Raw genomic sequence first — 27,584 nt, 5'->3', positions numbered from 1 at the left:
TCATGCTTCAAATATTTGAAACATTTTCCCTCCTTATGACAGGTGTTATACATGCACAAATCTTACAAGCTGAGATGAATTCATGTACCTAATATTTAAAGGAAGAATTGCTCACTGTGCAATTCTGCTTCTATCATTTTGAAAAATTTCCAAAAATGAAGAAATGAGCATTAGTGTGTCTTTACAGAAAAGACATTTTATTTCACTTCTTTTAAAGACCCCTTGCTTGAGAAGATTTTCAGAATGCCCTCTGAACTATAATGCAGCCACATTACTAACACTACAATCACACCAGTCTTGAACATTACACAGCAGTGAGGAAAAGATGGAAACTTGCCACAAGAATCGAATCTTAGGATCTTTTGACATTGGTATTTCGCTTGGAGAGACACATATAAGTTGCACAGGTACTACTTACACTGACATATCATTTGGCTAATGAAGATAATCCCAAAGAATGATGTTTCTTGGAGTAAGTCAGAAGCACTAGAGAGGAGTGATTGATGTGATCAGATATAAAGGGCAGAATCCAAAGACAAAAGTTCAATACTAAACCTTTCTACCTTTCCACCTTTCCTTAAGGTCTGAGAAAGGTTGCTGCTTATCCTTTTAGTGAGTTGTGGCTTCTCTGGCTTCAAAAATTGAGACTCATATGGGCTATGAGCCTAATCTACTGGCAACCAACAAATTCTTAGGCCATAGGATGCTGTGTTTACCAATTCTTATCACATACTCCAGAGACAAAAGGAAATATTTACCTTTCTTTTTAGGAAGAAACATGACAATAAGACAAGCCAATCCTCCCAGGAACAGAAATGTACTCAATGTTCGCTTCCGACCAAACCTGATGTGCAAGGATAACAAAGCTTTATTCTGCATTAGATCTGTAGCTTGCAGAGCAACGAGTCCTCTAAATTCACGTTGTCTCTTTATCTGCGGTTGGAAATTCTGAATGCCATCTCCCACAAATACTTCCTCTCACACTGTTTTTAAACAAGCTTCTACTGCACTCTTAATAAAATGAGCACTAAGAAGTCTTTATGCAGTGGCTGACAGTTTCTAGGATTTTTGATTTGCTTCCCACTGTGTGTGCACATTTGTAAAGCTCCTCAGGAGATACGTAGAGAAGAGATTGAGAGGTGAATTCTACAAAAAGTGAAAGACATTGTCCAGAGTATCATGGCTCAGGAAACGGCTAAATATCTGAATCAAGAGCTCTGCTCACATACTAGCGCACACAGCAACTATTCCATGAAACCACACAGCTTCTGTTGCGTTTAGTTGCAACAGCTCTGACCTAGCAGTGAGAATGGGGATCAGGAGAGAGAGGTGGGGAGAATGCCATCTTGTGTTAGCACGGAGTCAGCACCGCTCGGTTCAACTGACCTGGGGACCAGCCTCATCTCTGAGCCAAATTTAGATGTCTCATTAACAAGGCAGCTACTGAGAACAAGTTAAATTGTTATTTGAAATAAAGATATAGCAATAGCAATTTCAAATTGAAGCAGGAAGCCCCACACAGCAGATATAAACTAGGAGATGCAATATACAAGAAATTATCTTTAAGAAAAATTATAACAACCCCCTGAATGGGTTAATAAATTTCATACTTACCATTTCTGGTTAATCAAATAAATACAGATTGGGTATGCTGGGATTTCTATCAACCCTGAAAGGGCTAAATTGGCATAAATACTTCCACCTAAGTCGCCCACATTAAGGGTAAGACCATAGTAAACCAAGCTGCACACAAACCTGCAAAAGACAGAGAAAGAATAAAATCAGAGCTGCTGCTTTGCCTGCCAAATCAAAGCACTGGTCTGGCACAATACACTAAAAACTACATTTAGTGTTTCCGAAGATAGGTCTAAAATGTTTCTCTACAAGCATATGATGTTTTCTAGGTAAAGAAACCATTTTGTCTCTGCATAGAGCCAATTCCTGACTTACTACTCAGTTAAACTTCAGACTACACTTAAGAAGAATGTGCATAAACCAGAATAAAGTTAAAATAAGAACATGATTATAGTATCTGACTTGACAAATGATATCTTGGTCCTTTTTGTTTTTATCAGATTTCACTTTTATCCATATTTTTCCAACTGTGTGTAAACCCTTTCTCAAACAGTTCAGATGACACTTCCACCTTCTAATTTCTAAATCCTGGTCCAGTTTTATTAATTTTCCAATTCTGATTTTTTTACTTTTCTTTTGTAACCCTGACTGTTATCCTTACAGAGAAGAATGGAACAGGCCACCAATTCATTCTGCAGGAAATCAGCAATTCTCATTTAAGGAACAAAAAAAGAATAATCAACTATTTTGCAGTAAGCATCTGGAAAAGAACAGGAAAACAGCTCTGTGTTGTCTGCTGACAAAATACCTTTTTTTTTTTTTTTCTTAATCAATACCTCTTCCCCAAATACATGCATTATAAAAGCAACTGAATGAATGGTAATGCCAGAGGACCCCCATACCATGTCATACACAAGGTTTATTTCCAAGTAGCACCAAATAACCTCAGGGGCAGCAGAGCTATGGAAAACAAGACAAGACACTTTTGGAGTTAAATTTCTGCTAGTGACAAGAGGTCGCATCATGGGTTCCTGCTCCTTACTACCACTGGCAGCACTTTCTCTTAAGAAAATAAACACACTCAGACAAGGTAGGCCACCCACCTGTTAATGGGCTCCTTACACACAAAACAATGAATAACTCATGTGACTTAAAGTACTGACAAAGCACTGGGCCAAAGAGGAGGACCGCATGACTGACCTCAGCTGCCTTCGAGGGTCAGAAAAGAAGGGGTAGTTCTGAACTATTCTGAGATTGAGAAAGCATGACAGAAGCGCATAGATAAAACACCTAAGAACTAGACTGTAAAAATGGCTTCATGTTACAAATGCACTAAGGAAATGCTATAATACAAGGAACCTTTTTAGGTACAGTGTCCCTAACACCACAGGCTGAGACCAAGCACAATCTGCAGGATGGGCCAATTCTCAGCAACATCTTCTCTCAAAGACTTAAAAAGACAACAGCAGCACAAAGCCTACAAAGTATTTCAAGTACCAGGTAAACATCATGATCAAGGTGCGTCCCAAGAGAATCTTATATCGGAACAGATCCAAGAAGCTGCCAGCCTCTCTGGAGCTCCTCTCTGCTGGGAGTTTTAATGAAAAAGTGCACTTTTGCTTGCGGTTCCTCTTCGCAATGAGGTAGAGGGCATCTTCTGCTTCATTCAGCCGGCCTTGTGAATAGAGCCAGCGGGGGGACTCTGGAATGAATCTGAAACACACAAACACAGACAGCTTTAGGGCACTTCTTGTCTATGAGGCTGGACTTGTCCACATAAATAAGGCTGAAATACATTTTGGTATAACAAAGAGTTTTTCAAACAACCCTTCAGGTATAAAACTCACTTATTGAAACAGAGACAAAACATGTTGAAAGGGAACATTGTATGTAATTTAAATACTAAGCATTACATTGAATATTACATAGATACACAAAACTACAAGTCACAGTATACCATTAGGATCCTGTCTTCAGAGAATTCAGAATTAAGGAGACACCACATGACTACAAGTAACAGGATGTTTTTGTAACACCATTTCGCATTTTCCAAATTTTTCTCAAGTTCTCTCCTGTAGACAGGAAGGCAGAGGCTGTGCAAAGTCATACTCTTGCTCCCCACATGCACTGTTCACATTATAGGTTTGTAACTCCGACACAGCCTTCAAAACAAATGTTCTATTATTTTCAGATTCCCAGAACTAATATAAGATTTAGTCTTTTGCCAGAAGCTTTTTAAGATTTTTGCCTCTGATAAGAAATGACATTTTTATTTAAAACATAAAGGAAAGTGAATCTGTGCTTTTATAAAAGAAAACAGCTTAGAAAGGAACATGTTTTCTTCCTCATGATAGAAAAAAAATCTGGTAGCATTTTCTGCACAGAGTAATTTTTAAGTAATGTGGGAGGGAGGCAGGCAGCGTGAAATTTGGAATAAGAAAATATCCTTTCTTACAGTAAGACAGGCCTCTGAGCACAGCTCTGAAGTTCTAAGCATAAAGCACTTTGAGAAACTGTACATACCAATATGAAAGTTACAATTTTTTTCCCCAAAACCCCCAAACATCACTAAGTTTTGAAATATCAGAAGTGTCATCTCTGCCTTTCACCCATGAACAGCCTCTAAGACCTTTCCCTGAGTTCTGATGCTTCCTTTGAAAGGGTGTGTTGACTCTTTAGCAAAGACCTTTATTCAGAAAGTTGGTTACTGAAGTTAAATAGATGTTGGAAGGAAAAAAGCCCTAAATCTAAACAGCAAATTTATCTTCTTTCAGTTACTGGGATTCTGCTGTCAGGAAGTATATAAGAAGAGCATGCTGCATCATATAGCTTTCAGTGCAAAAGCCTACAAACACAAAACCCCTACTATATTGATCTAAAGAAGCCTTCTTCCTATTCTTTCCTAATCACACTTGAAAAATAAAAGGAAGCTGCCCATTTTGCATGTCACCTTTAAGACTGTATGTGCAAGTAATTCTGAAGCTGTTCCTTCTGTGTAAGCACAAGTATAAGAGAAACATCATGTTATCACTTAACTGCAAAAAACATTTCTGTACCTTTTCACATGCATATATAGTGTCTTCTAGCACACCAGACAAGAGTTTAGATCATCTGCATACACCGGTTAAAGACAAGGATATGCTTCTACAACACTCTGCTGTGTTCCTATCTACAGTACTAATGCATATACAATACCATGTACACTTATATTTTCCAATACTGCAGCACTGCTATTTAAAGAAAGCACAGAACGTGAGGTGTCTACATGGGGTTGAGAGAAATACCTTAGTTACACCATTTCGTTCCATCCTCAAAAGGCACTTTGACTTAGCTGTTTGGTTTGTTCCCTAGGTTTTTTTCTTGGGTGTTTTGTGTGTGTGTGTTGGGGTTTTTTTTGGGGGGGGGGGGGGTGGTGGTGGTGGTGGTGTATGTTTTTTTAAAATTTATTTATTGACACCTTTCTTGATGAAACTCGGTTTGAAAAAATAACTTACAGAGAGAGAAGAAAGACGATTGTTCCTTCCAGGTTAACCACAACAGCCAGAGTCCTCCAGGAACGAATGAAGTACCCTAATAAAGCATACTGGGCAATTCCCACAGCAAAGAACAAGCCACCAATAGATCCTAACACACAATTAAAAACAAAACATTATCACACCTTGAAGGAACATTACTAACTCTCAACACATGGGAACAGACAGAACACTTCATTAAGAAATATTCACCCAGCAACACATCTGACCAAAGAATATTCTACCGTTTTCCCATGCAGGGCAGCAGTATTACATCTAATTGCAAAGATCAACACAAGACCAAAATGCACTTTTCTACATCCTGCTCAACAAAAGCCCCCATGAACAGTTAAGTCTTGTAATTCCAAAAGTATGTTTCAGCTTTCCATGTATAAAAATAAATATAAAAAACCCAAAGCATTGGAAAACTGGTATTTTTAGGAATACATAGTATTCATTTGTAGCTCTCACAATTTCTAAGATACTCTGTTTTAAAACAGTCTCAGCATAGCACTTTGGCACTTGTCACAGGTGGGCAAGCCAGGTCTCAGAGCTGTAACAGTGCAATTTATACACATCATACCTGAAGGACAGCTTCAACACTGGCAACCGAGACAGTTAAGGTGTCTGTATCTTTTGTTGTAAATTCTAAAGTTGATTACTACATGGGGCAATTTTTGGTTTTTTTAACATATAAAAAAGGTTTTTATATAATGGGAAGATAAGACGCTTAAATCTATTAATTTTTTTTGAGAACTGCCAGAAATGAAAGGATTTCTATTTAGTGTACAAATACTAAGCTCTGTTTAGCAGAGTGCAAAATTCCGATGGATAGAGCTCAGCTATCATGAACCTTGGACGAATATTTAACTGTGTAATATTCACAGGGGACGTTTCAACTAGACCTTTGTCAGCTTGAGTGATGCAGAGATCTGAATGGCCCTAAGTCATCTACTGTGCTTGTCTAAGGTTCATATTACATAAAGATCTTGAAGCAGAGTAAAATTTGCAACTGCTATGGTGCTAGCTTTGGGGTGTCTCAAGTGATGCACGAGACTGAAATTTATAAATTCTGACAATAAAAACACTAGCACTCAAACTTTACCTGCTAACGCCCAGTATGCAGTACCCACACACTCATTCAGCAGAACAAAGGCCACCAGTGACATCCCACCATTCATCATCCCTACCAAGAAGCGAGAGACGGCGAAGAATTCATATGAGGGTGAGAATCCATTTGCAATGGCAAACAAGATGTCAAGAGCAAAACCTGGAAAACGAGACAAAAGGTTTCATTTCAGAGGAGCACCTAAAGAAAAGCAGAAGCATTTTATCAGTATCTTTACTTCACGTTCACTAGGATCCATCCTAAGTAATCATAGTCAACAACTACAATGCAGGTTTGGGCAGAAGTTTAAGTACCTGAAGTCAGTACCATGAAAGGGGACACACAAAAGGAGTGGTTTCTGATATGTAATATGCAGTACTAAACCTTCAAATTCAGTTCACAGCAGACAATGTTTTCACATACTTAGAACTACTGTCTGGCTCCAGTTAAGATGGCTTAATATTCATCCCTGTACAGGAGCCACAGATTACATACCTGACCAAATACCTCCCCTCATTCTTGGAAAGTGCCCTATACAAGCTAGAGAAATGTTACCAGGGGACAGTACATGGGGAGTTTGCACTGTGTAGCAGGCCCACCTTTATCTGCTTTGAATGAGATTGTTCCTTTTAAAAACAAAAAATAATCAAGTTTTTTAATTCTACATGCTCATCCATTGACATACAAATTTATAAATACACAGACAAAAAATGAAGTTCCAAGTGTTGTTTGATCCGGAGACAGTAAAAAAGCTTACGAGCTTTAAAACACTATGAGGATCACAAATATATAAAAATTAAATCACGCAGACAGGAGATAAAAAGTGCAACAAATTCCTAGCAGGTTATATATGTAAGAACACTGCTAACAAATTACTAGAAATATTAATTGCAACCTGTGGAGATCCCATGAGCATGACATGAATGAGTGTAAAACCCTTACAGTACAATTCCTAAATCCAGAACATCTCCCAGATATTCAGATGGTGATTGAAAAGTCAAATATTAATTTGTCACTACTTATATTCCTGAAGAATACTGGAAGGGCAAAACAGAAAAATAAAACTCAAAGCACATCACTGCTATGTATCAAGCTCTCAGCAGAAACTGAGCTCTTGCCATTGATCTTCAGAGGCACAACACCACTACTTCATTCATTTCGTTAGATGTTACCTGTAAGATAGACTTTCTTCCTCCCGAAGCGATCAGAGAGCTGCCCAAAGGAGATGGCTCCAATAAACACACCACTGAAGTAGAAAGAACTGGCAGCACTGACTTTGTATGATGTGTTGCCAATTAAAAACCACTGGATGGAGGGGAAAAACAAATAAAGGTGAATTAACCAGAATACAAGAAGTTCAGCAGTTCACCAAGAGCCAATAGCTGGAGGGGCATGACACATATTTTAAGAGTGATCAAACTTTACATACATCTCCTAAGCATCAGGTCACCAAAACACGACTGCTGTCTCCCAGACTCACCAGGTGGTAGTAACCAATTGCATCGTTCCCCCAAATCACATGCAGTCGTTGATTCTGAAACCAGGGACAGATCCCTCATAGAGTATTGTAGGTTTTGCAGTCTTCTCCCACTCTCTCTTTTATTGCTTTTTTTCACATAAGTCTGTTAGCTTAAAAAGACTCAGTACTATCTCTTGATACATGTCACCCACAGTGTGTAGGCATACTATGCAAAAATAAAAATTGTGGTTTACGTCCAAAGAGAATCCTGCATATGCTCCTCCAAGAACTGTCTTGTCACTGAGAAACACTTTGGTTAGACAGGTTTTCTGGTATTGCAAATACTCATCTTTTTTACAGTGTACTTCCTGTCATTTCCAGTTCTTTTAATTCCAAATACAAAAGTGACCTTTATATGTTTTCATTCTAACAGACTTAATGTCTCAATTTGAACCTGACAGGAGATTTTTTCCCCACCAAAAAAAAAGCAGAATGAAAATAAGCCATGCCCTCACTGCTCAAAAGTTATTTCCTTTTGTATTCTAAAAACTCCACATCTGTTCTTTTTCTACTCCTCTTGCATCTTGAGATAATGTTTCCTATTAGTGACACCCAACTTTTCTTCCTGTGCTGGTAAGCTGGTGATTATGTCATTATCCCAGCAATAACACTCTAATCTTCTCCTCATAATCTTCTCTTCCTCTACCAAAATCCCATTAGATATCCTTTCTAGCAAAGCTTATATTATTTCAAAGCTCAGTTATAAACTACCTCACCACGAGAACAGAGCCATGCAATTAAACCTCACCAAGATTAGGGGAGCTAACAAAACAAAATCATTCAGAAGCTCCAAGAAAACAACTTACTTATTCTCAGTATATGCTTCATTTTGAATTGTCACTTTAACGGCGAGGTGTTTACGGATATGGTAGGTAATGTGCCCATAAAACATCAAGACTGACAAAATTCAATTCTAAAACTAACCACATGACCACAAATCAGTTTTTGAAGCTTCTCCAGATTTTAAAGACAATTCCCAGAAAAATCCATTTGTATTATAATAGCACATGAGATTAATTTTATCTTGAAATAACATGGTCAGTTTGTTTTATAAGAGCTACAAGAATCATACCCTGACTTTTGGTATAAAAATTTAAAAAGCTGCCAACACTGAAACTCAGTGACATTAGATGCTTTCTGAATCATTCAGGGATTAAGGGATAATTTGGTTGCGAAGCAAAATTTGTTCTGCAAATTAATCTCAACAGCTAAGAAGCCCTTTAAAGGACTCAAGGCTTTTCCCTTGTATAAAGCATGGTACATGTATGTACATGTATGTTACATGTATTTACATCAGAGTATTTTTCAGTGCAAATTTGCAATGGTCATGGTAGTAGTAAGTGATGCTACAAGATAAGCATTAAAAACATCCTCCTCAAGCATAGAAAAAGCTTCTTTACACATCAATAAAGAAAGTAGACAGTGATGACATACCCCCCCCCCAAGTCACACTAAAATCTTTCTATTTAGCATGCAATTCAACTTCCAAATATACCACACATTCAGCTAAGAAATTTTGAAAAAAATTATACTTTAACAGTGGGAAACAGGAGAGCTAACAAGATTTTATACACATGGGTCTTTACTGAGAAATATGTTAAAAGAACTACAAAGCAGAATCTACAAGTTGCCTGGGGTTTTTTTTTTGTTTGTTTTTGTTTGAGGTTTGTTGGTTTTTGTTAAGTTTTGTGGGTTTTTTAGTTTTGTATTTTTCAAGTAAACTTTGTTCTTTACCTCAATTTATTTATGCAAGTAAAATGCATAAGAATCTTCATAAAATTTATGTCCTAAAACACTGCTAAGGTCCACAAATGTCTGACTTGTCAAGTTTAAGAGAATGAAAGACTCTTGGATAAACTGAAAAGCAAAAAAGTCCAGAGAAAGTCTGAAAACCTTACTGAGCTTTCAATAACACTTACAAAACCCCACTGTTCATTACGATTTTAATTTAAATAGTGGCATAAGTACTCATATCCTCTTTATTACCAGAATAAGAGGAAATGCCTGTTGTACACAACTGTTTGGTACTATTCCAAAACTGGCAGCTTACATTAATATGCTCATAACCAATAAAGTGCTTTGGAGGAGTAATTCAGATAGCATTAATACCTCTGGACAATAGCCATGAATTATCAGGTGGTACTACACTTGACTCAACTGTACAGCTCTAAATTCAGGTCTTTTAGCAGATGCACTCAGACAGGGCTCTCGCACGGAACAATTTGACATTAACAGATACTGAAGGCCCCAGGAAGGGCAGGTGTTGCACACATCAGTGCAGAGGCTGGAATAATTTCTGTAGGGATTGTGGCTAGACCCATGAAAGAAGACACTTAGAAAACACAGAGACCACACCAATAAAGCTAAAGCTTGGTTTGGGATGGGATGGGGGAGTTGCTTTGTCCACCTGACTCCCTAGTGCCCATGTCTTCCCCCTATCTGCAGTTACAAAGACTGCAGAAGCTACTTTCCCTCCAGTTCCTCCACTGCTGGCTAGCTGCATGATGGATGCACTATATGCATTTGACCTTAGCAAGGGAATCTCAAGAGGTGGCCAGAGCGAGCTCAGGGTCCATAAAGGATTTTGAGCACATTAGTACAATGGACAGCACGATTCCGGCTCAATTGTGGAACCAGGCTACAGGATCCAATACATAACTTCCACATGGAAAAGGTGGGAAGTTTTAGAGCAGAACTTTGGTCAGAGTCTGCACAGCGAAATAAAGCTAGTTTTTGTTGCCAGTAAAGATATGAGCAGATTACCTGTTCTCTACTTGGAGGTAGCACCTGTTTCATTTGTTAATCAAAACATGCATTAGTATGGAAGAAAGCAGCAGTACAACCAGCTCCCTGCAACCGACTCGGTAAGATCAGACACAAGGCAGCAAAACACATTTCCGACTTACCTCAGAGACTATTGATGTGAAGCTGCTGCTGAAGTGTACGTGCTTATGCACCTCACTGCCATTGGCGTTCAGAAGCCATTCCCCAAAAGCTCTCTGCTCGCTCACTGACTGGTTGCTATGGCTCTGATTTGCTGAGAGCTCTTGGAGATCCCAGTGGTAAGGAGGAGTTGCGCCCACCAATGCGATGAGGATGGCTTCAGTGGCCGCATAGAGCTGGCACAAAAGAAAAAAAAAAAATAAAAGTAAAGGTTGCTAAACATAACCCAAGCAATGTTTCCTCTGCAGCTGGATCAAGTCGGTATTAAAAAATATTCCTTTTTAATATTTGCCTTCTACCACTATAAGACAGCACATGTAGCCCCCATCTACCAAATATCACACACTAAACCACAACTTCAACACAGTGGTTCTTGCACTTTTTAATCTGTTGATTATTTGAGAGAAGTTTCCCTCCTGACACCCCTCCCTCAGCCAGAGCCCCCCCAGCTCCCACACATAGCAAGTGCACCTCCTGGATGCATGAACAGTTGGTAGTACTGCTAATGACACAATAAAACTATTCTTTAATGCAAATATATTTATTATATCCTCTCACTTCACCTGTGTTGTTCATTCCTCTAATTGGATATTTGGAATAGATCTCCTCTTCACTGTTTCATATTTAATCTATCCTAGTTTTACCACAATTAATTCTTTTCTATTTTTAATCTTCCGTGAACCTGTTTTAGTCTTAAAAAAAAAAAAAATATAGAAGCACACGTGAATGTACATAAGCATCTTCTTACAACTCTACACATTTATACAAGAGATTTAAATACAGTGATTAACAGCTGGCTTTGTTTAGGAAAGAATTAATAAAACTGCTGAAAACACAGACATTTCAAGTGTGGTCTAGAGCTGGGTCACTGCTGCTTGCTCAGAACATTCACAGGCCACTGCTTTAACAGGCTACATTACAACTCCATCTTAAAGCCCAGGGTTCTTAGACCTGTTTGAACATAGAAGTGCCATGAATTCTGGAACAGAAGATGTATGAAAAAGTCTTCTGAGAAACAACACAAGTTGCTGGCAACAACACAAAGATCCCCTGCTCTCCAAATAAAACTGCTTTTTGTCTCAAGCCCTCACTAAGGGACAGTAACGCAGCACAGTAGCTCCTGAACAAAAGAGATCCTGTTGCTTCTCCCGCCTACTACTTCCTCCATGAATAACAACCCCTTGGCCATGCTGTGGACACGAGGCATGTGTCACTCCATTCCTGAAACCCCACTTCAGTCACATCCTGAATACAGTCCTTGCTCTGCTCTCAGCATCCCCTCCCTCTGCTCTTGAAGAATGTACCTGCAGGAGCTGTGTTCTCTCAGAAGGCTGCTACACAAGTAATTCTCAAAACTCAGAAGACCATAGATAGGCACAAAAAAAAAAAAGTCTGAAGACCTCTGAATTCAGATGCACGCAACACCAGGTAACCCTATTTCGTTCTGTACAACAGCTGAGCAGTCAGTTACACCCAGATTTAAATGAGATTTACTACTAAATTAACACAGAGACCCCAAGGTATTAACAGAAAGCATTTTCTTTTCACCAGCTCCTTTTTGCATTCTACATGATATACTGCTGCCACAGCAGCAGGAGGTAAATAAGTATTTTTTAAAAAATCATCCTCTTTCCATTTTTTAATATAAAATTGTTGAATATCAAAAGCCATTTAGAAGAAAAACCACAGTCTGTTGACTATGTTATTATTTAAGCTACAGAACAACTTCCAGACAGACAACAATGAAAAGTAAAAGACTTCATCTGGGGAAGAAGGCAATGACTTACATTATATAGGGAAACAGGTGTTAAAAACCTGAGTGGCCACATTGCTAGGGATGTGTGGATACAGTACTCTCAACAATATTGAGAGGTTTTGAAATTGCCGAGAAATGAGAATTATAGGTCACAATCTGTGGTGCATCCCTGTACCTTGACTCACTCAGACAATTCCGTGTTAGGACTAAGTGATAACATCCTTGCTTTTGTCTTGTGAAATAACAAAACATATTTTTGAAGTAGTTCAGGAAATGAAATCCTCAAGGCATTTGGTTTAGAGAAAGAAAGCATAACCCTTTTGATTTTTCCTCTAGGTGAAACCCACCCCAGCTACAGAAAACTAAGTCAAAAAATAAGTGATTGCAGGTACAATGAAACACTATGGATATTTTTTCAATTAAAAAAAAAAAAAAAAATCAGTCTTAAGCATCCTAGTAGCTGCAGCAAGCAAGGATGTAACAAAGATAGAAACACTTCCAATTGATCTGTTGAATAAGAAAAATACATGAAAATGGAGACACATTTTGATGTTACCAAATACTATTGTTCTATTTTCATGTTCACTGGAGTCACTGCTGACATAAGACTGTATTTCCTAGAGCTCATCTGCATTGTACTTTGGGTAACAGGTAAGCCCTCTTCATTTCATTGCAAAAACAAAAAGAAACCCCACCAAACACCCCAAAAATTCATTTATAATTCTGAAGATCAGAAACATTTTCTAGAAGCAGTCTTAAAAAATGATGAAACAAACTCTAAAGTTAAAGAAATTAAAAATACAGTTATATCATTCCAGTAAGAGGCAGGAGTTTGTGTTAAATGAATCTGCAGATTCCCCCCTTAAGAATTCTAAATGCTTGCACTTAGCAACATAGTTGTGTAGACTAGTAATCATTATAAACAAATAAACACTATCAAATATAAAATATTAATATTTATATTTATGCAATTTAAAATATTAAAATATATATTAAATATAAATCAATATAAAACACTATTAAAGCAAATATAAATATATACACTGACTTTATAAGATGTAAAATGGCTACAATATAGGCACTGTGGCAAACAAAGCCCTTCATTTTTCATTTGTTCTGTAACCCAAGTCAAGTCAAATTTATGTCATTTAATGTATACCTTCTATTCATAAAACATTTTAATTGGCTCTGTGTGGATGTTAACAGTTCCCTATTGAATTCCTTGCACTGATCTGTGTTAATCAAGATGAGTACCAAGCACGGGGGAGGAGGCACCAGCTCATAGTCACCGATGATGAAATGCTGAGTTGCGTTAGTTTGGTCCAAGTTTCACCTGTTTGTTTGTATTCTTTGTATGTTAAAATTTTATAGTCTGTCTAGATTAAAAGTCTATGGTGTAAGGAGATTTGGTAAAAGGCAACACCTTAATAACCTGTAAACTTTCACTTTCTCTGCTACGCAGAAAAGATTTTAGTTAGCCATTTATAGCTATTTCATTAACAGGTTTTGAAACTAACTTCAAAATAACATTTTGAAATTAACATTAACAGAAATGCCTGGAATGCCGTGACCAGCTTTCTTGGTGCTCATTTTGATAATAAATTATTTCCACAAAAAATGTAGAATCTCTTGTAAGACTAGTAAGGGACAAGGAAGAACTTCAATAGTTTCATTTGTGTATAACGAACACACCCACAAAAATAATTTATGAAACTTTTAGACTTCATAATTTACCTATTATGAAGCAAAAATGAAAAACAAAAGCAAGACTTAAATTCTGTGAAGTTTCTTCAACCTTTTTAATCAGCTCATCAGCAATTCACAACCAGCCTGGTCATTCCAGACAAGTATCAGCTGAAGCATTCACTGCTGACCAAGATAATGAGTAAGCCACTAACTTCTGACCTTTCAAATACAGAAACATGAAAAAAACTGTACCTTGAGGAAAGACAGAAATTAAGGAAGAACAACAAATGACCTTGCTCTGGTAGAAGCCCGTGATGAAGAGACGGTTACATTTTAGGATTAGACTTATTTCTCCTGAACCCATGACAAGCAGCTGAAAAGCTGGAGGGTCACCTGATTTTTTAAAAGTCTGATGATCTCATCTGTTCTGAGTTATTTCAAAAGAGCGATCTGTCTTGAAATTCACACGATGTCCCATGCCCCGCCCACCCCACCCCCCCAACTCTTACTTAGAAAAGCCCTAAAACGTCTTCCTGCTGCAAAATTATCGGCTGCTGAGAACACGCTCTTCTACCAAAGTACCTTTCCCCTCTTGGTTGTACAATGAATGTAAGACAGAAGGAAAGGCTGTTTTAGTTACAAAGCAAGAATCACAGTGCGCAGAACATGATGTAATCTCTCAGACACTTGACAACCCCAGCCCCACTCTGGCAGGAAACATTCCCTATGAAGAATGTAACCACTGTTGGATTATTACCTGTGTCAATGAGAGGATCAACACACATTTTGAAAGAACTTAGGATTTCTGTAGAGAAACTGAGAAAATCTACCCAGTTTCGTTTTTTCAACCTTAAAATGTAGACCTCAAGAATCCACAGAAAAAAGTCCAAAGTCTGTCCAAAACCACACCTAACTTTATTCCAGAAATTCTTTAACATCTACAGCGAAATCTAACACTGTACAGCAAACCACAACACTCAGAGCCTCATTTCCCACAGGTCTGTGGAAAATGTCCCCTTAGCTTCCCCTTCTTCTCTGTTTGAAACAGCCAAACAGACACACGCCGCAATTCTGTTTCATGCTCAGTATCATTTGGATGGGCAATGGCAGCAGTAGGGGTTTGGTGCTCCTTCTGCTCAGACTGGCCGGCCAGCACGTGCTGATCAGCCAGGCAACTGCTGCCACCAAACAGCGCACGCACAGACAAGGGACACGTCACTCCCCATCAGCACAGGCAAATATTTGAGTCTCAAGAGCAAATAGCTTCATTGTACAAGTTTTCTGCAAAGACAGACCAAGTGGCAGCTAACTCCCGTGCACACACCTTTGCCTGTCAGAGCCACAGGAACGCTGCACATGTCTTGGACCTGTACTCGTGCCTACCTAACAATGACAAAACCCATTACAGCATTGGTGATAGGACTGCAGGACACGTACCTAAACCTTCAACTCTTCAGCTCAAGTTGCTTTAATAATTATTTCGTAGTCTATCACAATAAAATGAACCTCCCCTTTTTCTGCCAACATGCAGAAGTGATCTTTACCAGCAAAATTTAGTGAGGTATTTTCAGCTCTGCACTTTTTTCACTAGTGCCATCCTAGAGATCCAGTATCTTAAGTAAACTGATACCATTTGATATTTCTCAGTTACTGCCAATAAACCCAAGACAGAGGGCATGTCAGAGTCTGCTTATAACTGGAGAGCAAAACAGAGGGTGGAATGAAGATGCTTGAAACAAAAATCAAAACAAAGTTCCACAAAATGTTCTCCAAGAACAAAACAATATTCTTCACACAAGATCATGAGTGAGTTTTAACTCTGAATACGCATATTTCCTTAAACTGTGCCAAAAGCATTCTTCTTCTACTCTTCCACCACCCCATTCTCCCAAACATCAGAACAATCAAGAAAACTTGCCATCATGAAACAGGTTGCTATCACTTTCTAGCAAGCTGGATTTCTCCACAGTGCTATAAATACAGACAATGAGTTTGCTGTTAAGAAGTCAGTCTTGTACTGAAGCAAAATCTTGCAAGACAGTTATCTATATGGTTTGCTCCGGGACAGATGAAAATTTACAAGATTAAGAACAGCTCAGTAGGATTCCTCTACTGTGATGTAAGTCTGTTGGATAAATTAACAGCTAGTGTCCTACCTAACACAGAATCATTAAAAATTACCATAAATACTTCCCCCCCCCCCAAAAAAAAAAAAAAGCATAGGAGGTAGAGGCAATGCACAGGATACCAAGGAGACCTAGAATTTGCTAAAGACCTAGACTGGAGAAGCAGATGCTACAATGCTTCTGGCATGTTACAAAGTACACCACCCCGAAAAAAAACTCACAGCCTTGCCCTACAAAGCATCAAGTTCAGTGACAGAAATGAACAGTAGTTTTACTATATATTTAAACAGTTAGCACAGCAGCCAACTGCATGCTGGGTAGACCGAAACCATGAGTCCAGAACTGCTTCAGGCACTATAGCCTAAACAATTTTCATTTTTGTAGTATGCTGGAGTACGTGCAACACCACTTAGAAGAAGCAAACATAGTTACCTAGCATGGCCTCACAGCCTGCATCTCAAAGGGCTGAGACAGGACTTGCCACTGCTACAACCGGATCACCCTGAGCAAAGGAAATAGTCACCCTCAGCATCACAGGTTGAATGGCCTCTGAACATGCAAGTTGGAAGTATTAACTTTCTGCCTTTAGAATCAAAAGGACGAAAGAAAGCTTAGGTGCCATATTAAAATATCTATATGTAAACTTGCAGTTCCTCTCTGCTAAAAATGCTCACACACTGATAAGTTAGAGAACCAAGCCAATAAACAAGAACCAAGAACAAAAATTACAAAACCCATTATAAATACTACCTCTACTTTAACAGGAGTATTCCAGAAAGTTAAATTACATTAATGTGTAAAGTGCCAAGACTCCCCAGTTGAATACCAGCTATACAGTTTCATCAATACCACATCAGAAGTGCCACTCCACTATTATGTGAAGAAGGACTTAGAGGAGAACAAAGCAAAAAAGTGCCAGAAGTTACTATTCCACTTTATCAATATACTAAAAACCAGCCCAGGACTGAACAGTCTCAATGGCGTTATATGATAACATGACAAAAAAAGTCAGCAACTCCCGGTAACAAAAAAAGCAGGAATTGTGGGCTGACAAGTATCAGGCAGAATTTAGTCCTGCCTCCACAAACAGGATTATTCTTTTGTTTGCATTTCATCTTTATCCTTCTTTCTCTCCGTGTCTCCCAGCCTGCTTTGGCTATCAACATAGCCAAATGACAGCCAATATCAGTATCGTAAGAGACCAAAGTCCTCACCTTAGACGCTGGTTTGGGACACTGCCAAAGAATATTGGGCGAGTGTCTTAATCTCACAGAGCCAGTTCTGCTAAGAGTATGAGAAAAGCCCATTCTCAGCTGTGCCTGGACTTCCTCACTACCAAATGACTACAGCATTTAACTTGGTAAAAAGACATAATAAAAGCACACACTGATTACTTCAGAAGTTTCTGCTATTTAAGTATCCAGACTAAAAGACATTGCTGACATTTATATAAGCTGCTTTCATTCATTTATTCATTTTAAGGACTTGCCTGCAGGATAAGCAATTGGATCTACTCGTGTTTTGTTTTGGGGTTTGGTTTTTTTAATTACAAAAGCTTTTGGTTTACTGCTATTTCAGAGCAACACGATGAGCCAGAACTGAAAACAGGGTTTTTTTCTAATTTTCTGGTGGAACTTGCTAAACCAGCGATTTTTCAATGTACAGCCTACAGGCCTCAGAAGTCCCTGAATTACTTCTTAAAGTTCTGGGAAAAATAATGAAGAAACACAAAGCTGCCAGCAGTCTTAGATTTACTGTACAAGGATTTAACATCTTCAGTGGGAAGTCTGTAGGGGGGTGGAAATTCAAAAAGACTGAAGAGCTCTGGTCTTTCTCTAAGTATTTTTAAGACACCAATAACTGAAGAGCATACCACAAATGGAAAGCAGTAATAGGGCATACACGCAACTGTCTTCAGCTTTCCTTACCCAAGGATCTCAAAAGCTTCATTGTGCCTTCCAAGGCAAATTCTTAACACCCTTTCCCCCCCAAGCCCACCAGGATTAGGAAAAAGAACAGGTGAACAGAAATACAATGTTTAACCAGGTTAAGCCCCAAACTTCATCAGAGGTCATACTGCAAACAGAAAAGACCTAGAAGACAGATGCTATTGCTCCAGAGGGACTTCAGTCCCACTATGCTTGCTTTTTCCAAGTACCAGCCAAGGTTTTACTTAATGCAAACAACGCACATGAAGCACTACATTACCTATAAATAGAAGTAGTTACATTAACCACTCCAGTCAAACAAACAACATTTGAGAGCACAAAACTTTATTTGGGTCAGAAATAAAGAGCAACAGTTATGTGCAAGTTGGAAACAATTATTCTGAGTTCAATTATACATCTACCGGTTCTATCACTTGAGAGAAAAGGAAATTAGTCTCTAAAATGGAGGAAGTGTCAGTGAGGAGAGACTTGATGATGTGACTTGCTAGTGGAAAAATACAGGCAACTTATTGCCTATGAAATATGGGAAGCTAGACTGTGTGTACATATGGGCAGGGAAGCAGCAAAGGGAGATAGTGTGTCAATACAAGTATTTTTATTCCATACTCTTTGCTGTCTGGTAAAATTATGCCTGCTAACCCCCCGGCTCATCTTCTGAAGGTGCTCAGAGGACAGACTGGCTAGATGAATTGTCTCAACAGTTTGCCAGGCTGAAAGCCATCTTGATTAATAGCAGAAGATGGGATTGCTTCAGCTCCCGCTGAATCCAAATACCATCCCATTGCACAAAATATTCTAAAACTTTCTTGTTAATAATCTGAAAACATGTCCCCATATGTTTTACCCACACTACATATAAAGATGCCAATCACCACTGACACAGTGCCTCCCAGGCACCTTCCACTCCCAGTTGTTAAAAAGACATTGCAAAAACAAGGCATTCAGCCATAGCTAGAGTAGAGCCCCAGAGTGAGTTCCTTCTGACAACTTCGCTCTTTACACAGCACGTAACCTTTGCTTTTAAAAAAAAGTTTCATTTGTCTGCTGTTGTGTTTTGTTTTTTTTTAATAGGTAGAACAATCTGCTTCCTTCCCTCTGTTGCCAGGCTTTCAGAATGTCTACTGTGGTTCTCCCAAAATTTATGCTTTTTGCTATGCCCATCAGCAGTAACTCTGCTAAGTCTTTACAACAGCACATTGAACAGACATCTTCTAGGACTGAACTGCAAGAAACTGAAGTCACCTTGTAAGTTAAATTGCAAAAGCTGGCTAGATGTGTTTATATAGCTACATACATACAGAATGCCTGGTTTCCCTGTCAGAGTGAGTGTAGTGATCATTAAAAGAGCAAGACACAGCAATTGTGAATGACCCTTAGAATCACCTAAATGAGCTCAATTACATGTGCTTTGCAGTTTAAGTGCAGCTAAAAGGAAGGTCCCAAAAGCTACGGCTCATGTTTCTTCTAATACCTCAAGCTTGCTCTGACCATACTTTGACCATACTTATCATACTCTGACCACACTTTTCCCCCTGCATAAATTTAAGGCTTAGCTATGTGGATGCACTGGTTTGAATTAAGACACAACATAATTTTGAGGGAAGACTGGGATGTAGGCAGCTGATAAGGTATTCATGAGACTCTTCCACTCAGGATTGCTTCTGGAAAAAACAGTAGCAATTTAGCTATTTAAAATTAATCGGCAAGGAAACAGTTATTAGAATTTAGACTTCTGCATTATTTCTGAGAGTTAAGGACCTCACTGCTAATGAAGCACGTCAAAACTCAGCATTGTTATTTCAGGTTTTCTAAAGAATATAGCATGATGTCTGCAGCAGCTGCATTCACTTTTATAAGGTGATATACATCACTATAATATCAGAAAATATGTGACTGTTTCTTTTATGGAACAGTTAAGGATCTGAAAGAAGTAATTATAGAAAGCCAGACCACACTGGTCTTGACTGTATTAGATTCTTCTGGCAGCTGTTTTTTTCACAGAAGGCCACTAAAGGACCAAGGAATCTCGGTTAGCATCTGAATCATTGAAATGAAATGTAATAAGTGAAAAAATAACTACTTCTTTTTCTTTAAAAGACTCCCTCCACTCAACTGGAGCAAATGGTAGGAATGGTCTTCACCTCAAAGTTCCACTGACTTTCAGGCAGAAATATTCTTAGCTAAATGAGTACTTTGTGTGATTAGCTTACATAATTACATCCACCTAGCTTATTTTTTTCCCAAGCTATACCAGAACAAGGACTTATATTCAGTGATGCAACTACTTTAAAAGCCTTCATAATTTCTGCAAAGAAAGCAACACCATCCTCTAGCATAAGCATGTTCTGAGTAAGATACAATGCACAAAAAGATGTGGAAATAAGAACCTTACTTTAAGAAATAAGAATTTGGGCCCCTACTTTTTATGTTTGTATTCATGCCACATTTGAAACCGCCCCTCCCATGTAAGTGGCCGCACATTTGACATACATTCCACAACTGCTTTCTTGACAATCTGAGGGACTTAAAACTCTTTCTTTTCCCATAGACATAAAGAAAAAAGGCAAACAGTGAGATAATCAAAGTGAAGGAAGGTTACACAGCAATTCTGCAAATCTTTTTTATATCTGCCACCTTGCTTACATACCTTACAGATACTTACAGTTGAACTATGTCCAAGTAACTTTCAGTAAACAGCACACCTGTCATGAAGCCCCTGGAATGCCTTCAGCACCCTACGCTAGCAATTGTAAGGCAATTTGTGTAATTCCCATCTCTTTCTTTCATTTTAAATTCTTCATTACTTTTCAGATTTTTTGTACTTTCTATTCAGATAAAGTTCTAATGGTATACCTCATCAAGGACTGGGAGTAAGCTGTCCAATTTATGGTCATTTCTGGCTAGTTCAAACAGCAGCTTAATAGACTCAAGCAGATATAAGTATTAAAAGAAGATGCACTGACAAAGTATTTCATTACTGTCACTACAACTACAAAGTAACATCTCATGCTATTAAGGAGGTAGAACGTGTACAGGGGATATATCAGAAATGTCAAGGAACAGAGTTAAAGAAGGCTTTATATGGGATCACAACTGTATCCTATCCAAAGGCAGACACTACTGCTTTTGATGTATTTCTAAAGATTTGGAATGAGTCTGCCTTACTTAAGCCACATGTCCCAGAATATGCTTTCCCTCAAAACATTTGTGCAGATGAGCTGATTAAAGAGCAGCTTTCTGCATTGGGATGTTCTAATTGCAGAAGTCATACATGACTTGCTGCCAACAGCGAAGAGATGTTAGCAGCACCACTCATTACAGCTGCACTACATCAAGAATGTCTTTGCCTTAAAATAATTATTATTCAAGGAACTTGATGTTACCATCTTAACCGTTCTCCCTAAGATGGATGGAAACACCACCCTTGGTAATTATCCATACTGCTGTGTAATGCACATTACTCATTACTTTAGGCAAAGACTTTTTCAGCTGTGCAAACAAGACCTCCCTTTTAAACTCTTAACATGTTTTAAGAAGCCTTTTACTAGAGATCCAGTAGGAACACACTCCTGTTCTCAGATTTCTGCAAATTCAGTTTGGACTTGGGCTATCACATAGCTCAGATTCACCAACAAAGACAGAGCCTCTTCCAACCATGTATTTTGGGTCACAAGGGACCAAGAAACTTTTTTTTAAAATATGCTTGCATGCTTTCAAGCATCGGATCAAGATGTGAGATTTTATCTAACATTGCTACACACACTGAACAAACATCAGAAGACATCATTCTTTAATAATGCTTCAATATAAACTCTTCAAAAGGTAGTGAGCACCTTTTTAGTAATCAGTAAGTGTCAAGCAATTGCTTTTAGTTCAGAGCCCTAAGTATTTTAAGAGTCATCAGCTCCCTCTATTCCTCCCTCATTCTCTTAAAGGTTCACTGAAAACGCAAGACTCAAAGTCACATCATTAGACTATCCCCACACTCGTTGGGTAAGTTTGGTCTTTGCGTAATTCCACAGATTTTGGAAAAAAAAGAAAATGTTTCTCTACATTAGCTGTTGTCACTCCATTATAAAGTTACCAGCCACTGCTATAAAACATTCCTAAAAAATCTTGCAAAGTCCTATGAAGTTGGTAGGGAATAAGCCAGGCATATCTTAATACAGTAACAGCTCAACAAGGTAATGAGTAACAGCAGCAGGTAGCAGAGAAATAATACAGATCAGTGAAGAAAATGAAAGAAGCAGCCCACAAGACTTACACTTAATCTAGTTTTACACTGATGACATACAAAAATATTTTTTCAACTACAAGCAGCCTGGAGGTTTTTTCCCAAGAGTGTCAGTAAGTGCGTTACACAGGTTGAGTTACCAGTTCGCTCAAGCCCACAGGGAAGTTTACTATCATGTGGAAAGTCTCATCCATACAGACACAAATATTTGGTACAGCTTGCCTCAAAAAAGTTCTCTGACTAAACTATGGTTGTAATTAGAATTCAGAGACCAGATACATTGGCATGTCAGTAAGGCTGCATGGTAGAAACAGTCCACTGTAGAAATTTATATGACAAAAGCACTATGATGACAAAAAATATAAGTAGAAAACTCAAGAGATAAGAAACATGCAGACATAAAAAAGCACAAATGCCTATAAGGAAAGCACGAACATCTGCTGGGCATCTTATGGGGCAGGAAAAACAAGAGTTTAATTTCAGTATATTAGCATCAGAGATTAAGGGACTTGACACAGCAAAGACAAAAATATTTTTCACCCATGTGGTAGTCTTATCTTTAAGAATGTAAAATTATTTTTTATATCAATAGGCCAATGCAAAAATACAAGCCAACTGAGGGAGCACATGGGAAGGGACAGGGAAACAAGCAATAAAATGGCATACTCAGTCCATGGCAGAGCCAGTGACATAGACTAGCAGGAGTTCTCATTCTGCAGCCTGATGCTGCAGCAAATCCACTAAAGGAGCCCATGATTGCCTAAATCTACATCACACACCCTCTACATTACTTACCCTTGAGTCCATCCTCCAAAGACTTGACGATAAACCAGACAAACGACTAACAGTGGCCGTGGAACCTGCCTTCAGTCTTGCTCTTGCACATCCCAGTGACACATTACATAACTTGGCATCAGTAAAGGAACACAGAAAGCAATCAACCACCCAAGCAGGAACCAGTTGTACAAGTCTGAATCAATTTATGGATTGAAAGACAACAAGCTTCACATCTAAATCCCTTACAAACTCCTGTGCCTGGCATGATAGGAAGCAAAGAAAACATACCAGTCAGGGGACGATCCTCATTGGTAAAGTTCAAGAATTAACAATAATATGAGAAGAAAAAAAAAAAAAACAAAAACAAAAAACAAGTCCTGCAAACCAGCTACCTTTTTTCTTTAGTTATTCTGATTAGCTTCCAGATTTGTAAAATCTTTGTTTACTTCTCCCATGAGAAATGCAAGTTAATTCATTAAAAAGAAAACAAACAAACAAAAGCATTACAGAACAGCTGACCTATACTACTCAAAACTGTAGGAATACAGACCACTTGTAGATTGTTCCAGAGCATGACTGGCACCAGAAGAAAAAAATAACTATTTCTTCCTAAATTCCTGATCTTCAGTGAGCATACAAAGCTGGTCAGCCAGCAGAACAAACTCTGAGCAATGTCTAACTTTAAAGGATTAATAAACTAAATCAGTCAAAGAGAAACAACACAAAGAACAGAGACCTGCAAATTTTTTGCTGTTCATCATCATAGCTTTGCAACCAAGTACAGATATCCCAGCTGACAGGACCGGGCATTTGAATTTTCTTTGGTCCTCTCATACAGCTTCTTGACACTTCTGCCAGTCCCCTAGCTGCCAGGAGAAGACATCTTCAGTCTCACAGCTCATGACTAGAAGTTCTTGATCACTATAAAATACTGGGCAGCAGAGGCAGGAGGATACTTAAGTTCTCCTCTCCCCTCCTGCAGCTGCTAAGTTTCCACAGTGGCTGTAACCCAGCATTTGTCAGCCTAGCTGAATTCACTAAAATTAAATTTCTGAAGTTAGCATAGAGTAAACCAAAGTTCTGTCAGATTCAAACTATACTTTATGTCTAGGCCTGACTGTGAAGGTGCACATATTAACCTCATCTCTCCTCTCCACCTCCACAGGAATAGGCACAAAGATGAAGCAAAGCTGGAGTGAAGACAACACACCTGGTTGCAGAGCACATCACCTGGTCATGCAGCCTCTAATACTAGAGCATACCGCTGTTACTTTGAGCTCCATTTTAATCATGAAACTTAAGGGCAGTCCAGTTTTTTATCTCACAGAATACAAACCTGACTACCCAAAATGTAAAGCCTCGTTCAAATACCTAATGCAGAGCCACTGCCCCTACATTCCAAGAGTTAAGGCAAATCAAAGTACCATAAGCAACCATAGCCTATCAGCTGATTAGATGACAGCTTCTGCACACAGAGGTATCAGTGACCACCTGTACCTATTCAAACATTTCCACCACAAACAAGCCACGCAATCTAGAAATGACTAGCCTAGGCCATTAACCCTAGGTTGTGTCAGATTCCCAGCACAGTCTCTGACAGAAGTCACTGTCTTCCAACCCAGCTCATGGAAATCTGTTTAATTTCACTTCAACAAGCCCTTCACCTGACAGACTGAATACTCCCAGTTTGCTCACCCAGTGACACGAGGCACACGACTCCCCAGGCACCACGGCACAGACAGCACCAGCCGTCTGCCCCAAATTCACCCTGCAGAAGTTCACCGTGCCTTTGCACAGAGGTCACCTCCGCGCCAGCGGCACAGCAAACCGCAGAAAACCAGTTCCTGCCACCAGCAGCCCTCAGCAGAAAACCTCCAGCACCAATCTGCACCCCAGGCAGCACCCACCCCAGGCACACCCACCCAGCCACCCGAGCCACCACCTGCCCAAAGCACCCACACTGAGCGGGTGGGAGCATCCCCCGCCGCCACTGCCTCCCTCATGCAAGCCGGGCGCTGCACCCCACGGAAGGGGGGGGGGGGGGGGGGGGGCTCACCTGGAGAAGCACGGCCAGCAGGACGCACAGATACACCTGGTAGGGCCCCATCTGCCCCACCAACGGGAACGCCTCCTCCACCTCCATCCCGCTCCTCGCCCGCCACGCAGCGCATCCCCGGCCCGGGGCGGGGCGCGGAGCAGCGGCCGGGCCCTCGCCGAGGAGGTGGAGGAGGAAAGGGCGGGAGGCGCGAGGCGGCGCTCACGCGCAGGCGCCCGGGAAGCGGCCCGCCCAGAGCGCACGCGCAGCCCCCCTCCTTCCCGGGCGCGCGCCGGGGGAAGCGGAAGTGCAGCGGCCGCCGCGGTGCCGGTGGGGGCGTGTGGCGCCCGCGCGCGTCTCCCGAGTTAGGCGGCTCGCGCGCGGTTGGGGCTGCTGCCGGCTGCCGGCGCGGGGAGAGGCGGGGGGGCGAGGCAGCTCTGTGAGGGGTCAGGCTCTCTGAGAGGTCTCTCACGCACTCACTGTCCGTGAGGGGTCGCGCTCTCTGTGGGGGATCTTGAGCCCGCGCCCTCTCAGTGAGGGGTCTCTTGCATCCGTGCTGTCTCTGAGGGGTCGCTCACGCTCTCTGAGGGATGTCTCTGTTAGGGGTCTCACTCTGTGAGGGGTTGCGCTTGCTCTCACTTTCTCAGGGCTTGTGCTATCTGTGAGGGGTCTCTTGCACACTCACTGTGAGGGGTCGTGCTCGCTCTTGCTCTGTAAGAGCTCGCCCTCTGTGAGGGGTCTCTTGCACCCACGCCCTCTCTGTGAGGGATCTCTCACTGAAGATTCAATCTGTGAGGGGTCCGTCATGCTTTGTGAGGGGCCACTTATGCACTTAAGGGATCGCACTCTATGAAGGGTGTCTCTGAGGGGTCACGCTTGCTCTTGCTATCTGAGGGCACGCGTGCTCTGTGAGGGGTCTCTTGCACCCGCTCGCGTGCTCTGAGGGGTCACGCTCTATGAGGAGTGTCTCTGTGAGGGGTTGTGCTTACTCTCTGTGAGGGCTCGCACTTTCTGTGAGGGGTCTCTCACACACTCGCTTTCTGTGAGGGGTCTCTTGCACCCGCTTGTGTGCTCTGATGTGTTGCTTGTGCTCTGAGGGTCACACTCTGAGGGGTGTCTGTGTGAGGGGTCTCACTGCGAGGGTTTGCACTTGCTCTCGCTCTCTGAGGGATCATGCTGTCTGTGAGGGGTCTTATGCTGTGAGGGCTCGCCATCTGTGAGGGATCTCTTGTGCCTGTGCTTTCGCTGTGAGGGGTCTTTGTCACTCTCTGTGAAGGGTCTTGTGCTTTCTCTTTGTGAGGGGTGTCTGAGGGGTGTGTGAGGTGAAGTGGGATGTGGTGGCTATGAAGGACGGGTGAGAGGACTGAGGGAGTTTGCCAAGGGTGTGTGAGGCGTGGAGGTGGCTTGGATGGCTGGGCTGCTTACAGCAAGCAAGCACATGACTGGGGAGATGGGCCCTAGGTGGAGGGGAGTGGTCTTCCTCATGAGGTGCAGCACCTCTGGTCATAGTTGGAAATGGGAAGGGGAAAGAGGCATTACCCCTGGACCCTTGGTTACGCCAAGGCAGCGCACTGGCCCCACAGGCTTGGCAAGAAGGCTTCTCTGGGTACCTGCAAGCAAGGTGGTTCTGGGTTTTATGGCACTCTCCATGCAGCAGCGTAACTCAAATCCAATTTCATCGTAAGAGCACGCTAAGTTACAGTCTGTGCTCAGTGGGTTTGCACCTGCATTGAATAGTGTTAGCCCTGTGCCTGAGAGGCTGTACCCATGTAGTACATGTCGCTTAAGTTCTATAAATTCACACAGGGCCCTAAATGCTGTCATATCTCAACTGTGGAATATTCTGTAATTATACTTAATAGCATACCTGCTGGTAGCTGAAAAAAACCAGATTTGATGTGAGACACGTAGGTGTCACGAGTTCAGTTCTGGACCTATGCAGATCTCACTGTTCTTGATTTAATGCCTAGTGAGGACATGCCTCTCTGTTACAGCAGTCTTCATGAAACTGTAGTTGTAATGTGTTTTATGAAAAGCATTTGCCATTTATTTGGAGAGCCTTCATTGTGAACATGTGGTAGAAGTTCTCACTTAGAAGTAATGGGACTGGTTTGTGAAGAAATGTGAACTCAGCTGAGTAGGAAGGAAGATAAATACATGTGTGAAATAATATCAATGCAAAGTGGCAATGAGCTTTTCACGGTCCATTTTCATTCCACTTTACAATAAAGCTCCAAGAACATGAAACAACTGAGACTTTTTTTTTTTTTTTTTTTTTACCTGGTGGTACCAAAAAGCAGCAGCAACATCTTTATACTTGCAGCTTTTATCATGTGAACAACAGCTGGAGAGAAAGGAAGAGGG

At 40.5% G+C, this 27,584-nt stretch overlaps 1 protein-coding gene across 2 annotated transcripts in view; it reads right to left on the bottom strand.

Annotated features, from left to right (window-relative positions):
• The window catches only part of SLC22A15 (solute carrier family 22 member 15), a 41,308-nt gene extending 15,868 nt beyond the window's left edge, over window positions 1-25,440 (bottom strand). For both annotated transcript variants that reach the window (XM_055808271.1, XM_055808272.1), the window contains exons 1-8: window positions 25,242-25,440; window positions 10,621-10,833; window positions 7,368-7,500; window positions 6,193-6,357; window positions 5,070-5,199; window positions 3,073-3,288; window positions 1,615-1,755; window positions 759-844 (exon numbers count right to left, since the gene is read on the bottom strand). In XM_055808271.1, coding sequence (XP_055664246.1) covers window positions 759-844; window positions 1,615-1,755; window positions 3,073-3,288; window positions 5,070-5,199; window positions 6,193-6,357; window positions 7,368-7,500; window positions 10,621-10,833; window positions 25,242-25,328 — 1,171 coding nt within the window. In that variant the 5' untranslated portion in view covers window positions 25,329-25,440. The remainder of the gene's footprint in view (window positions 1-758; window positions 845-1,614; window positions 1,756-3,072; window positions 3,289-5,069; window positions 5,200-6,192; window positions 6,358-7,367; window positions 7,501-10,620; window positions 10,834-25,241) is intronic.
• Between the last annotated feature and the right edge of the window lie 2,144 nt (window positions 25,441-27,584).

This window comes from Falco peregrinus, chromosome 6, assembly GCF_023634155.1.
Source record: "Falco peregrinus isolate bFalPer1 chromosome 6, bFalPer1.pri, whole genome shotgun sequence".
NCBI classification, from domain to species: Eukaryota; Metazoa; Chordata; class Aves; order Falconiformes; family Falconidae; genus Falco; species Falco peregrinus.
This window is presented reverse-complemented; position numbering and strand designations above follow the sequence as displayed.